The sequence below is a fragment of the Podarcis tiliguerta genome (genome assembly GCF_965153285.1).
Source record: "Podarcis tiliguerta genome assembly, chromosome: 6".
Lineage (NCBI taxonomy): Eukaryota > Metazoa > Chordata > Lepidosauria > Squamata > Lacertidae > Podarcis > Podarcis tiliguerta.
In genome coordinates, this window is record NC_139539.1 from 1,693,897 (window position 1) to 1,708,088 (window position 14,192).

At 47.9% G+C, this 14,192-nt stretch overlaps 1 protein-coding gene across 1 annotated transcript in view; it reads left to right on the top strand.

Annotated features, from left to right (window-relative positions):
* The window catches only part of CTNNBL1 (catenin beta like 1), a 96,379-nt gene that overhangs the window by 54,366 nt on the left and 27,821 nt on the right, over positions 1–14,192 (top strand). Inside the window, exon 11 of the mRNA XM_083447438.1 lies at positions 128–309. Within this exon, the coding sequence (XP_083303564.1) occupies positions 128–309 (182 nt within the window). The remainder of the gene's footprint in view (positions 1–127; positions 310–14,192) is intronic.

Here is a 14,192-nt window from a genome sequence, read left to right on the forward strand (position 1 = left end):
AAGATGGAGCTTTGTTGCTTGTTCATTATTGTGTGCAGCCTCATCCTACTGGTGGAGGAAAACCTTCTGTACCTTGTGGCAAAGTGCATTGCTCAGTTCACTGACAAAAGTCCTTCTGCTTCTACAGAGAGAAGAAAATCTCCCGGAGCAGTGCCCTGAAGGTTTTGGACCACGCCATGATTGGGCCCGAGGGAGCCGACAACTGCCACAAGTTTGTTGACATCCTCGGCCTTCGGACCATCTTTCCGCTCTTCATGAAGTCCCCCAAGAAAATAAAGAAGGTTGGGACCTCCGAGAAGGAGCACGAAGGTAGGATTTAATCCCACACAGGCTGCCTTGCTGACCACGAACCCTTTGCCAGCCTCATAGTTTGCAGTGCAGCCTCAATAGACTTGCGCAGCCAGGAAGCGCTTGTAAGGCTGAGTCGCTTGCCAGCGTCTCCTCCTCTCTGGCTGCTACCAGCATGGCGGTTAATTAGCTCCTGCATATGTGCATGTGAGCCTGCCGTTTGAAGCTGTCTCTTTGATGCCAGGCTCTTTTGAAAAGAGTAATGAGCCAACTGCAAATGTCACCTCCAAAGCCGTGTTTTTTCCTGGCTCCGCGCACTGAAGTGTGACGTGAACATCAGGCGTCGCAGGCACAAACTGCTTGTGACTCTCCTGTGTTCCCCCTCCACCCCTTTCTCGGTTTCCTTCCACCACCCAGCCGCCCGCTCCCTGGAGGAGATCCAGAAGCCCCACCAACCTGATCTGCCGCTGGTCTCGGCGTTGTCGCTGCCGCTACTGCCAAGGGGTGGAGATGCTGGCAGGAAAGGCTGACCCTCCTGTGGCAGGCAGTGGCGAATGAAAATGACTCACCACTGAGTAGTGAGGATTATCTATTAAACACACACACAAACCAGGTAGACAGTATTGTTTGATGCACTGAAAAAACAAGTGCCGCGAAAACCGCAGCGGAATGCACATTCCAAATGGAGAGATGGGGTGTCTTTCCCACACCCTCCTTATTTCTCCAGAGCAGAACATAAGCTGAGAGATGTGTTTTTTTTCTGCCTGCTGGAAAAGGAGAGGGCAGAGGCCTGTGCTGTGCTGTTGACAAGATTGCACTTGGGGGCGAGGGGCGGCGGGTGTTGGTGTGACTGGTTCAGCGAGCAGCTGTTTCCCTGCTGAAAAATGTGCCAGTGGGTGAGCTGGTAACAGAACATTTGCTTTAGAGCACCAGCATTAGGAACGCGATAACGTTATATTAATGAAGGCAATGGGTTGGCAAGACACATTTTCACAGGGCTTGTAATAGCTGCCCAGTTGAGCTTCTGCGCCTTGGATTCTCTGCTGGGAACGGGTGCAGAGAGGACTCCAGGCAGAGCACCAGGAGGCTTTGGAAAGCTGCCATCATGGATGGTACCTTTGGGGTGGGAAGGGGAGGGAGGCCTGCTTTCCACACAGAGGCAGCCAGTTCTGTATGGCAAAGTGGAGTTTTCATTTCCTTCTGAGATGGGGTGGGATAGAACCACGGGAGACTTGGCAGGGGTGCAGCTTTCCTTGCACCCAGCATGCAGTTCATCACCCTGGTTGGTGAAAGTTGTTACAGGGGAGAATGGGTTGGTTTTGTTTCCCAGTCCCTGCCTGTCTCTTAAGGTTCCCAGGAATAATAATAATTAATAATAATAATAATAATAAATAATAATAATCAGGGCAGGATTCACAGAAATCAGGAGTGGACTTGATAGGCTTAAAATAGTGGATGTTTTTAAATTTATTTTTTGGTGGGTTCAATTTTCTTTGTTTTGCATCGCTGGGCAGGTGAGTTGTTGAGATTGTAGCAATTCCAGTTAATAGAGATGTTTAAGCGGCCTCCCTAGAGCTTGGCTGGCCATTACACTGATGGAGGAGTGTGTGTCTGTGTACGTGTGTGTTTGTGTGTGGTGCAGCAGTTTCACATCCTTCCCAAGCCATGCTAGATTCCTCCTTGTGCTCAGACAACCCAGCAGGGCTATAGGCATAGATCGCCTGAGAGTGTCTCTAGGTCTAGCCATTTCTGAATCTGAATCCTGTGCCACACACAAGCCACTGCTGGGCCATTGTTTTCACCTGGGCCCTATATTTACAGCTGGACCATCTTCAACTCATTTGATGTAAGCAATGGGTGCAGAGCTTGCCCCCTGCTTTGTATGCGATCCTGTAGCGTCCACAAACTATTTTAGTTTTTAAAAGTTTCAGTGGCACCTTGGGTTACGTACCGTCCTCCTTACAAACGCTTCGGGTAATGAGCTCCGCTATCCTGGAAGTAGATGCTGCTGGTTATGAACTTTGCCCCAGGATGCAAGTTGAAGTCGCGTGGTGGCGGCAGCGGAAGGCCCCATTAGTGCAAGCGCACCTCATGTTAAGAACAGTTTCAGGTTAAGAACGGACCTCCGGAACGAATTAAGTACGTAACTGGAGGTAACACTGTATAGAACTAACGCTGGATGTTTGGGACTCAGCGCAGCATAGTAGTTGAGAAAGAGCAATCTATCAGAACAGTGCCCATTTTGGGAAGGCAAAACTCTGAATTCTCTGGAGCTGTTAACCCCGGTTGATAGATGCGATCCCCTTGTACACTGGAACAGTGAATGGAACGGCCCTAGTGAAATTGGGGGGGCATGAAAAGGAAGGCTAATTGTGCTACAGTACAAGCATATTTACAAGCTCAAACCAGCTGGCCATCAAGCCCAATGTTATCCTGCCTCCAACAGATGTCACTCAGAGAGCCCTCCGTGCTGATTAGAGACCTCTGGGCTCAGTTTGTCCCTTGGCGTGTCCATCAACTTAACCACTTTGGTCTGCTCTCATCTGTCCTCGTCAGAGTTACTGTATGGCGCAGCCCACAAAACCTCCCTCCCTCACAGACCCCCATACCCTCCCGGGCAGCATCTTCAAAAGACCAGCTGCAGGATTCTTGCATACAAGATCTCATGTCACTGTCTCCTCCACTCCCAAAGATTCACCAGGACCTTCCTTTTGCATTCTTTGCTTGCAAAGGCAGGTGTCCTGGTTTACCCAGGGATTTCTGCTGGGCTGCATGCTATAATAAACCTCATGGGTGTTAGGAAACACCCAAAATTCAGAGGACGTTGCTAAAGAACAGAATGCAGCACCTTTTTCCTCTTCTAGCAGCAGCCTCTTCATTGCCTCCTTCCTCCTATGTCATCTTTCTGTTCTTTTCGTATGGAATTTAAGATCTTACGTCACCCTGAGTCATGCTCAAACTGTGCTTTTGGCACCACTGTTGTCTGAAAAGTTGGTAAACAGGTGGTTACTGGGAAAAGACATGGTACAGCTATGGTAAAGGGTACTCAGAGTCAGTACTTGCTCTTATTGTTGAAGCCTTAGTCTTGGAAAGGAATTGGTCTGCGTTGGTGGTCCTTGATGAATGAATGGCAGCTCGATAGGATTTTGTTTCTATAAAATCAGCTAGCAACACCACCCGCTTGTAAGGCCATTATTATTAAGATTTCTCACCTGCCCTTCACCCTAAGGCCTGAGAGCAGATAGCAACAATTTTTAAAAAATGCTGTATTAAAAACAGTTCAAAACTAATTACAATCACAAGAATAGGCTGGCTCCTAAAAACACAAATCCTCTGCTGTCAGGGCCATTGTAAAGAGGTCATCCTCAGCATCCGCCGGGAATTTATATGATGTGGGGAGGGTGCTCTGGTCTTTCAGGTATTTGGAGCCTGAGATGTTTAGGGCTTTAAACCCCAACGTGGGCATCTTGAATCTGGCATCGCTCCTTATCGCAGTTCCTCTTCGCAGTCAGCTTTTCCTGCTTAATCAGAGCCTTTGGGATAGTACCTGCGTGCAGCACCTAGCTGGACCCTGAGAGGTGCAAAATCCTCCATGTGTTAGGCACCTGTTTGTGCGTACACATGCCACCTACCCTTCTGAGCCAGAAATCTCCAAAGAGGATTTTTTTCCCTGCCAGACTATAAAGCCTTAAACACTCAATGCCATTTAAATTAAAGAATGGCATTAAGCTGTTCACTAACAGGCACTTTGTGTTAAACAAGGATTAAAATGTGTGTCTTGATGGTTTTTGGTGGTGTTTACAAAATCTCACCACTGAGCTTGGATCTACTTCGCTTCGAAATTCCTCCAGCATCCCTGCCGGCTCTAAGCACCTCTCCCCACCCCTCCACGGGCCCAGTGTTCATCCAGCCCCTGTGCCCACATCCTCCACGCTTAGGGACCTGCGTGGTGTGATTCTGCAAAATGCAGAATTTGAAAGCGGACCCAGAAATCGGCACCCGAAAGAAAACTCTGCTTCAGAACAGCCGCTTGATGTTTTTGAAAGCCTGTTCCCAGGAGCTGTGGCAAAGTGCAGGCAGAGAATATCTTGCAGAAATCAGAGCGTGATGGGGAAGAGGGGGCAGGTGAGGAAAGGAAAAAAGAAGAAATGAGGTAGGTCAGCTGAGCAGCAAGAACTGGCATGAGCGGGGGGAGGGATGTCTCTTCCATGCTGCTCAGAGCTATTCCCCCTACCCTTGGACCAGTCGAAGCAGAAACTATTCTTTCAAACGAACAAAAAATACACACCTGCTTTTGCTTCAAGGCGCGTGCTTTCTGCAGGTTACAGAAAGCTGGCTTTTCTTGGTGCGTAATTTGAGTGCTGCAAGGGATGTTGACCAGGCCAGGCCCTTAGTCTATCTAAACCTATTAGTGTCTGTTCTCACCATCAGCAGCTTGAGACTGTGGACTGAAGACAATAAGGCAAGACCTTCAGCCATCGACCTCTGGCCCTTGCATACGTCCTTCAAATACATTTCAGCGTGGAGCAAGAACGTAAGAAGTGCCTCCTGGCTCAAGCCAATGGCCCATCTAGTCCAGCATCTTGTTCTCACAGTGGCTGACCAGATGCCTCAATGGGAAACCAGCAAGCAAGAACCTCCTGTGGTTTCCATCAACTAGGATTCAGAAGCATTGCTGGCTCCAGCTGGGGAGGCAGAGCAGAGCCATCAGGGTTAGGAGCCACCCATAGCCCTCTCCTCCTCTGTGAACTTGTCTCATCCTCTTTTAAAGCCATCTGTAGTTTTATCTATGCAATCTGTGAAGAAGGACCTTCATTTCTCAGTCCTGAATCTTCCAGCATTCAGCTTCTTCGGATGCCCACGAGTTAGGAGAGGGAGAGAAAATATTTTCCCTATCTCGTTTCTCCATGCTGTGCAATAATGTCCCCTTTCCTCTAAACTGAAAAGTCACAGACGTCACAGCCTTTCTCCATCCCCTTGATCATTTTGGTTTCTCTTTTCTGAACCTTTCCCAAACTCTGCCTCTCCTTTCTACTGCTATCTGACTTTGCTTCAGAGATGGCTTCTGGTTCTTTCCCTCCTTTTTAACCTTCTGCTCAGGTTTGGGTCTTACTTCCTCAAGGGCTGGGATTTGGAGTTTGGGAAGTACCTGAAATGCCAGACCGTAGCAGAAGTGCTTGTGTCTCGAAGAGCATTTCCTCAAGCTTGCCTTGGATAGCAGCGATGCACCTTGAGTCTTGTTCAGGTTCAGTGTCCTGCTGAGCACAAGCACTGGAGGGAAAGAGCGGCCAATTATTGAAGATGGCCCACCAGCTCCAGCCTTTTTCAGTGCACCAACTGTCACCTGCATGAGTTGGATTGGAAGCAGGTCCAAAAGCCTGTAGTGGAAAGAAATGGATTGTGCAAGGTCAGTAGAAGAAGGGCAGCAGTTCTGGGGTTGAACACTTGCAGAGAATGATGAACTAATGGAGAACAGTGTGTGTGTGTGTGTGTGTGTGTGAGAGAGAGAGAGAGAGAGAGAGAGAGAGAAGCAGTTGCAATTCTATACCCTAGTGGGATTTCACAAAGTCATCATCAACCATGGTGATTTCCATTAGGCTCTTGGAAACTGTAATATTTGCTGCTGCAAACTTCATAAAAACAGCGCCACTGGGAACTGAAGTCTGGAACTAGCTTTACTTTCTTATTAGCAGTGTTTGTGTTTGTTTCTGAGGTAATAAGTGCAGCACCGAGATCAGACTCTGTCGGTCTCCCTATAGCTTGGTTCAAAACGTTGCTACCCTAGAGTTGAGTTTTGTTGCCAGTATTTATATATATATATTTCTGTGTTGCTATGCAAGCACGATATTAACACCCATACATTAAAATCAGCATCTGGGAGACCAAGGTTCAAATCCCCACTCACCCACTGGGTGCCGCTCAGCATAACCTACCTCGCAGGATTGTTGTGGGGATTAAGTAAAGAGGGGAACCTTTGAGCTTAGGTGGAAAGGTGGGGTGTCAAGGCAATACATAATTTGAGTGTGCAAATGTGTCTGTTTGGGGCAGTTCATGGTGTTCTTTCTGTGTGGGTCAGTGCTTTGGGGTTTGCATTTGGGTTTGTACAGAATATTGAACTTTGAAAGTTCATGTCCTTGGAAGAAGGGCTACAAAACACAGCGGGCAGACTCCATTGGGTGTTTGTGTGTACGTGTGGAGAGAGCTAGTTGCAATCCCTGGGCCCTCCAGCTGAAAGGATCCAATTCAGCCAGGACTGAACAAGACCATGTAGAACCACTTCCATTTAGAAAAGGCAGGAGTGGAATAGATGGGAAGAGTCATCCGGTTCCTGGAGTAGCTCCTTCAGCTTCACCTCCATTGTTTTCTGGGCCTAGGGAGGTGATTATCATCTCTCATGAGCGTCTCTTTCCCCCAAATGAAAAGCAATAGTCTCCCTTTGCAGAGATGTGAGGTTGCAAACATCCGATTATGCAGTAGCCTTGAGGTCTAAAGGCAGAGCCTCATGAAAGAATAATGCAGAAGCAAACTTGGAACTTCTTTTGTCAGTGGTCTTGAGATCCTGAAACAGACTCTTCTTATCTCTGCTTAGGAAAATAGGTAGCTGCCGTGTTGCAGGTCAAACTAATTCTCCATCCATTCCTGTCTTGTCTATTCTGGCCAGCAGTAGCGGCTCTTGCCGGTGGTCTCTCTGCCTCTCTTTCCCATCACCTGTCATCATCCAATCTTTTTAACTGCAGACACTGCCGGGGAACGAACCTGGAACCTCCTGCATGCAAAGCTCTGTCACTAGGCTGTGGCTCCTCCCTTGCAAAATTCTTGATCTTTGCACTCCACATTCTTATCCTAGGAGGAAATGCTTCAGCGCCATCCCCCCGACTCTTCGCCTGCCCTTCCCTTGCGCAGGAGACCTTCCTGGCAGCTGGTGCCCAGAGCGGATACCTGGGCGGGGCGGGGCTTGCCTGGGGCGGGAAGAAGGACACGTCCTTGGGCCGAAGCGGCAGCCAGCCAGACGTTTTGCAAGCCCTGCGTGTGGCACACGTCTCCTTGTCCGCCTTTATGGCCCATTAACTCAGAAGTCTAATTACGCCAGCTGAGATGACAACCTTCCTGAAACGCTTTGCCAGTGAAAAATGTGTTGGTTGCATCTGCTTGTGACGCACACGCTCCCAGGGCAAATTTCCCCGGAAGGGAGGGGGCACCTTAAGCGCTAAGCGGAGGACGATGTCTTACAAAAGCGGGTCTGCTGGCAGCGGCTCACAAGGGGGCGCTTTCCCGGATGTTGCTGCAGATAATTAGCTGTTCCTGTGATGACCCCTTGGTTCTTTCTCTGAGTCAGATGCCATGCGCACAGAGGAGCACACCTGTCCAGCAGGTGGATCAAATCCAAACATGGTTTGCCTGTCAAGGTAATAGAACTCAGTGTTTGCAGGGCAGCGGCTGAAGAAGGAGCCAAAAGGGTTTTCTTGTGTGTGTGATTCTTGTGGCTGATTAGCTGCTTTCCCTGGTCAAAGGTCAGAGGGGGCAGGGTTTCTGTTGAGGCAGGTGATTAGCTGTGGGAGGAGCTTATCAGTGTTTGCAGGGCAGCGGCTGAAGAAGGAGCCAAAAGGGTTTTCTTGTGTGTGTGATTCTTGTGGCTGATTAGCTGCTTTCCCTGGTCAAAGGTCAGAGGGGGCAGGGTTTCTGTTGAGGCAGGGTTTCTGTTGCAGGGCAGCGGCGCGCGCAGTTTGAACCATCTTTTAGATTTAGGGGAGCTACTCTCAAGCCCAACGACACATTCTCAAGATGGAGGGGGAGGGAACAGCTGCAGTCGCCTGCGGTTCCTGCGCAATGTTTGCCATCTTGCCAAAGGTTGCAGGCAGCTTTACGTGCAGCAATTGCATGTTGATTGCCCTCCTAAAAGACAAAGTCCAGCAACTGGAGGAACGTGTAGCTACGCTCCAAAGAATTAGAGAGCTGGAGCTCTTCTTGGAAGCAACAGAGCACACCGTCTCCACCAAGGAGGAGACAGGGGACTCCCCTGAGGAGGCGGCTAGTTCACCAACACAGGAGCCCGATATGTGGAGAAACGTGACTCAAAGAAGTAGGAGGCCCAGGGTTCGCTCTGATTGTCTAGAAATACACAATCGCTTTGAGGTCCTCTCCCCTAGCATGGAAGACGAAGAGCAGACTCCATTTGAGGATCTCTCCCTCATTACAGTCGATCACGTATATGAAGATGAGCAGCAAAGTCAGTCCTCAGGGAATGTGCAGGCGACCTTGGAACGGACCGCTCACGGAAGAACCCTGACCAAACCTAAGAGAAGGCGTGTAGTGGTGATAGGGGATTCCTTACTGAGGGGAACAGAAGCAGTGATCTGTGGGCCTGACAAGATGTCTCGGGAAGTGTGCTGTCTCCCCGGGGCCAAGATCCAAGATGTAACTGAACGACTGCAAGGAATCATAAAACCCACTGACAAATACCCCTTCCTCTTGGTTCATGTGGGAACCAATGACACTGCAAGCAATAGCCTCCAGAAGATCAAAAGAGACTACGAGGCTCTGGGCAGGAAATTGAAGCAATTAAATGCACAAATCGTCATCTCATCTGTCCTCCCAGTTGAACGACGGGGCCCAGGGAGAGAGAGGAAAATAGTGGAAGTAAACAGCTGGCTTCGCAAATGGTGTAAACAGGAACGGTTTGGATTCTTAGATCACGGACTGCAGTTTCTTGAGGATGGACTTCTGGCAAGCGATGGGCTGCACCTCACAACGGTTGGGAGGAATGTTTTTGCCAAAAAACTAAGAAACCTCATCAGGAGGGCTTTAAACTGACTAATGCGGGGGAGGGAGACAGTGCTCCTGAAGGTAGGAGTCTATTAATTGATGAAGATGATCATCCAAATGTCATAGACCAAATGGAGCAAACAGCAAGCAGACCTAGTGGTGGGAGGAAAAAATCCTTAAATAAGAGACACGGGGGAATGACTAATGGACTTCAATGTCTGTACACTAATGCACAAAGCATGGGAAATAAACAAGATGAGCTTGAGCTCTTGGTACAGCAAACTAAATATGACATAATAGGCATCACTGAAACCTGGTGGGATAAGTCCCACGATTGGAATGTAAAAATGGAGGGATACAATCTATTTCAGAGAAACAGACCAGACAAGAAAGGAGGAGGAGTGGCGTTATATGTCAGGGATGTGTATACCTGTGAAGAGATCCAAGATTTAGAACCTCAAAGCCAAAGTGAGAGCATTTGGGTCAAAATTAAGGGAGAGAAGAATAATAGTGACCTCATTGTGGGAGTTTACTATAGATCCCCAAGCCAAACGGAGGACATAGATGATGCCTTCCTGGAACAGATGGCCAAGCATGCAAAAGGAAGGGAGATAGTAGTAATGGGGGACTTCAATTACCCAGATATTTGTTGGATGTCAAACTCAGCCAAGAGCATAAGGTCAAACAGATTCCTCACTGGCCTTGCAGACAACTTCATTGTCCAGAAAGTGGGAGAAGCAACAAGAGGAACAGCCATTTTAGATCTGGTCCTAACCAATGTCGATGACCTGGTTAATGGGGTAGAAGTGGAAGGATCATTAGGCGCAAGTGATCATGCTCTTCTGAAGTTTACTATACAACGGAAAGGAGCAGCCAAGCATACTAGGACTCAATTTCTTGACTTTAAGAAAGCCGACTTCATAAAACTTAGGGAAGTGCTGGGTGAGATCCCATGGACAGTAATACTAAAAGGAAAGGGAGTTCATGATGGCTGGGAGTTTGTTAAGAGGGAGATAGCAAAAGCACAACTTCAGGCAATACCAATGAGACGGAAACATGGAAGGTGCCTAAAGAAGCCAGGGTGGCTATCTAAAGAACTTTTAACTGAGTTAAGATTAAAAAAGGATGTGTACAAAAAATGGAAAAGGGGGGAAACCACCAAAGAGGAATTCAAACAAATAGCCAGCACGTGTAGACACAAAGTCAGAAAAGCTAAAGCACAGAATGAACTCAGGCTTGCTAGAGAGGTTAAAAGCAACAAAAAAGGCTTCTATGGGTATGTTCGTAGCAAAAGGAAGAACAAAGAAACAGTGGGGTCACTCAGAGGAGAAGATGGTGAAATGCAAACAGGGGACACAGAAAGGGCTGAACTCCTCAATGCCTTCTTTGCCTCAGTCTTCTCCGATAAAGAAAACAATGCCCGACCTGAAGAATTTGGAGGAAATGATTCAGCAGAGGAAACACAGCCCAGAATAACTAAGGAGATAGTACAAGAATACTTGGCTAGTTTAGATGTATTCAAGTCTCCAGGGCCAGATGAACTGCATCCAAGAGTATTAAAAGAACTGGCAGATGTGATCTCAGAACCACTGGCAGTCATCTTTGAGAATTCCTGGAGAACAGGCGAAGTCCCGGCAGACTGGAGGAGGGCAAATGTTGTCCCTATTTTCAAAAAGGGGAAAAGAGAGGACCCAAATAATTACCGCCCAGTCAGTCTAACATCAATACCAGGGAAGATTCTGGAGCAGATCATTAAGCAAACAATCTGTGAGCACCTAGAAAGGAATGCTGTGATCACCAATAGTCAGCATGGATTTCTGAAAAATAAGTCATGTCAGACTAACCTGATCTCATTTTTTGACAGAATTACAAGCCTGGTAGATGAAGGGAACGCAGTGGATGTAGTCTACCTTGATTTCAGCAAGGCATTTGACAAGGTGCCCCATGATATTCTTGTAAAGAAGCTGGTAAAATGCGGTCTTGACTATGCTACCACTCAGTGGATTTGTAACTGGCTGACTGACCGGACCCAAAGGGTGCTCATCAATGGTTCCTCTTCATCCTGGAGAAGAGTGACTAGTGGGGTGCCACAGGGTTCTGTCTTGGGCCCGGTCTTATTCAACATCTTTATCAACGACTTGGATGATGGACTCAAGGGCATCCTGATCAAATTTGCAGATGACACCAAACTGGGAGGGGTGGCTAACACCCCAGAAGACAGGATCACACTTCAAAACGACCTTGACAGATTAGAGAACTGGGCCAAAACAAACAAGATGAATTTTAACAGGGAGAAATGTAAAGTATTGCACTTGGGCAAAAAAAATGAGAGGCACAAATACAAGATGGGTGACACCTGGCTTGAGAGCAGTACATGTGAAAAGGATCTAGGAGTCTTGGTGGACCACAAACTTAACATGAGCCAACAGTGTGACGCGGCAGCTAAAAAAGCCAATGCAATTCTGGGCTGCATCAATAGGAGTATAGCATCTAGATCAAGGGAAGTTATAGTGCCACTGTATTCTGCTCTGGTCAGACCTCACCTGGAGTACTGTGTCCAGTTCTGGGCACCACAGTTCAAGAAGGACACTGACAAACTAGAACGTGTACAGAGGAGGGCAACCAAAATGGTCAAAGGCCTGGAAACAATGCCTTATGAGGATCGGCTAAGGGAGCTGGGCATGTTTAGCCTGGAGAAGAGGAGGTTAAGGGGTGATATGATAGCCATGTTCAAATATATAAAAGGATGTCACATAGAGGAGGGAGAAAGGTTGTTTTCTGCTGCTCCAGAGAAGCGGACACGGAGCAATGGATACAAACTACAAGAAAGAAGATTCCACCTAAACATTAGGAAGAACTTCCTGACAGTAAGAGCTGTTCGACAGTGGAATTTGCTGCCAAGGAGTGTGGTGGAGTCTCCTTCTTTGGAGGTCTTTAAGCAGAGGCTTGACAACCATATGTCAGGAGTGCTCTGATGGTGTTTCCTGCGTGGCAGGGGGTTGGACTCGATGACCCTTGTGGTCTCTTCCAACTCTATGATTCTATGATTCTATGATTCTATGAACTGTAGAGCTGGAAGGAACCCCAAGGGTCATCTAGTCTAACCCCCTGAAACACAGGAACCACCGCAAAAGACTCAGTGACAGATGGCCACCCAACCTCTGTTTAAAAAAACCCATATGAAGAAGAGCTTGCCAACTTCTCCACTCCACAGTCAAAGGCTCTTACTGTCAGAAAGCTCTCCTTGATGTTTAATTGGAATCTCCTTTTTTTGTTACTTGAAGCCATTGGTCCAGATCGCACCCTGTGGAGCAACAGAAGACACTCTTGTGCTCCACAGATGACCCCTGGAGCCCCTAACAACCCTACCATTCTGTGACAGCCCAAGGGCAGAGAGATGGCGTTGCCCTTAAGGGATGGGGCGTCTTTTTCACCTGCCCGGAGTTTTATGAAGGCAATGCAGCTCCCACGGCAGATGTCTCCATGGGCAGAGAGGAGCCCCACTTGGAAGGCGGGGTGGCAGTGCCTTTTCCTCCCTATCCTGGAGCTCCCACAAGGGGTGCCCACCCTGGCATCACACTCGACAAGATGGAACGCAACTGAGCCCTCCTGCACTTCATGTCGGATTATGTGTAGAATAACATTGATCCTCTTAGCCAAAGCTCTTCCCCCAACTGCCGGCATGTATTCTTTCATCAAGGTGGCTTGGGCAGCTTTCCTTTTGTTACAGAATTCCATGGGCCCTCATTAAAGTATATTACAGGGGAGAAATTTTAAAGCTATTTATCTCTGGGAAGTTTATGGTGCGGTATCAATGCCTCACAATGGAACAATTTCTGCGGAACTCTTAATTCTCCTATTTGCCACCACACCACTTAGATTTTTAATACTTTAATGAGAAATACTTTTCTGTAAGTAGCAGTGCATAGTTAAAACTGTGGAACTCCCTCCCACAGGAAGCAGTGAGGACCACCAACCTAGAAGGCTTTTAAAGAGAATTAGATAAATTCTTGCAGGAGAGGGCTGTTAATGTCTCCTAGCTACAATGGCTATGCTGTGACTCCACTGTCGGAGGCAGTGCTGCTAAAACCCTACTTGAGGGTTTCCCATATAGGCATCTGGTTGGCCACTGTGAGAACAGGATCCTGGCCTAGAAGAGCCATTGGCCTGATCCAGCAGATGCTCTTTGCATGTTCTTTGCAAGTTCTTCTGGAGAGGTTTTGTGAAGAAAGGGGATGACTGACACCTCGAGGCTCCTAGTCCCCTCAGGCCGTTCTGGGATAGTGTTCAAGGTTTTCACCAAGTCCTGTTTCTTCTATAGATTTTTTTCAAAATAATTCCACGATACATTATCAAAGGCCTTCTCCGCATCTGTTATGACCTAGTTGAGATTCCTACATTGCAGGGGGTTGGGCTAGATGACCCTCGGGGTCCCTTTGTCTCTGATTCAGGAGGTCTGAGTTAGGTCTTTTGACACCCAGAACCGACTCGACTGCCTCTTTTCCAGCCTCCGGGTTACAAGTGAGCACACCGGCATGGGAAGGATCTCTGCTAGGACCCCCCCCCCGCTCCATCCAGACAAAGCAGCCAATTTTTCCTCCTATAAATTTTTAATTATTGCTCTTATCTGCTCCTGCGATAACGCTGCAGCTTGGAGAGCCTGCCTGTTGTTTATGCCCCCTTCTGATCTTGTATGTACAAACAAAACTTCTTTTGATAGGAGAGATTATTTGCTTGCCTTTGCTGCCTCAGCCCGGAGGCCGCAGCATGCGCCCTAATCTCCTGGCTGCGCGGCAGAGATAGGGAGTATAAATTTAATCGAGGTGAACTTGGGAGTGTTTGAAGATTGCAACAAAGCCTCATGAATCCTGCCACCTTTTGCACTCCCGATGAGCTGGATTTCTGTACCCAGAACCTCCGAGGTTATGGAGGGCAGCAAAGATTGGCAGCCGACAAAATCTAGAATTTAATTGCTATTCATGAGGTCCGCAGGTGGCACTAAAATCTTGATAACGAAGTGGCTTGGAGCTGCAGCTGCCCGAGCCTTTTCAAATGTCAAAAAGGGAGAGCTGCTTTTCCCCTTTGCCTGTCCCTGTAGAGACTGCCGTACAGTTTTGAGGGTAGTCATGTATCTGGAAACA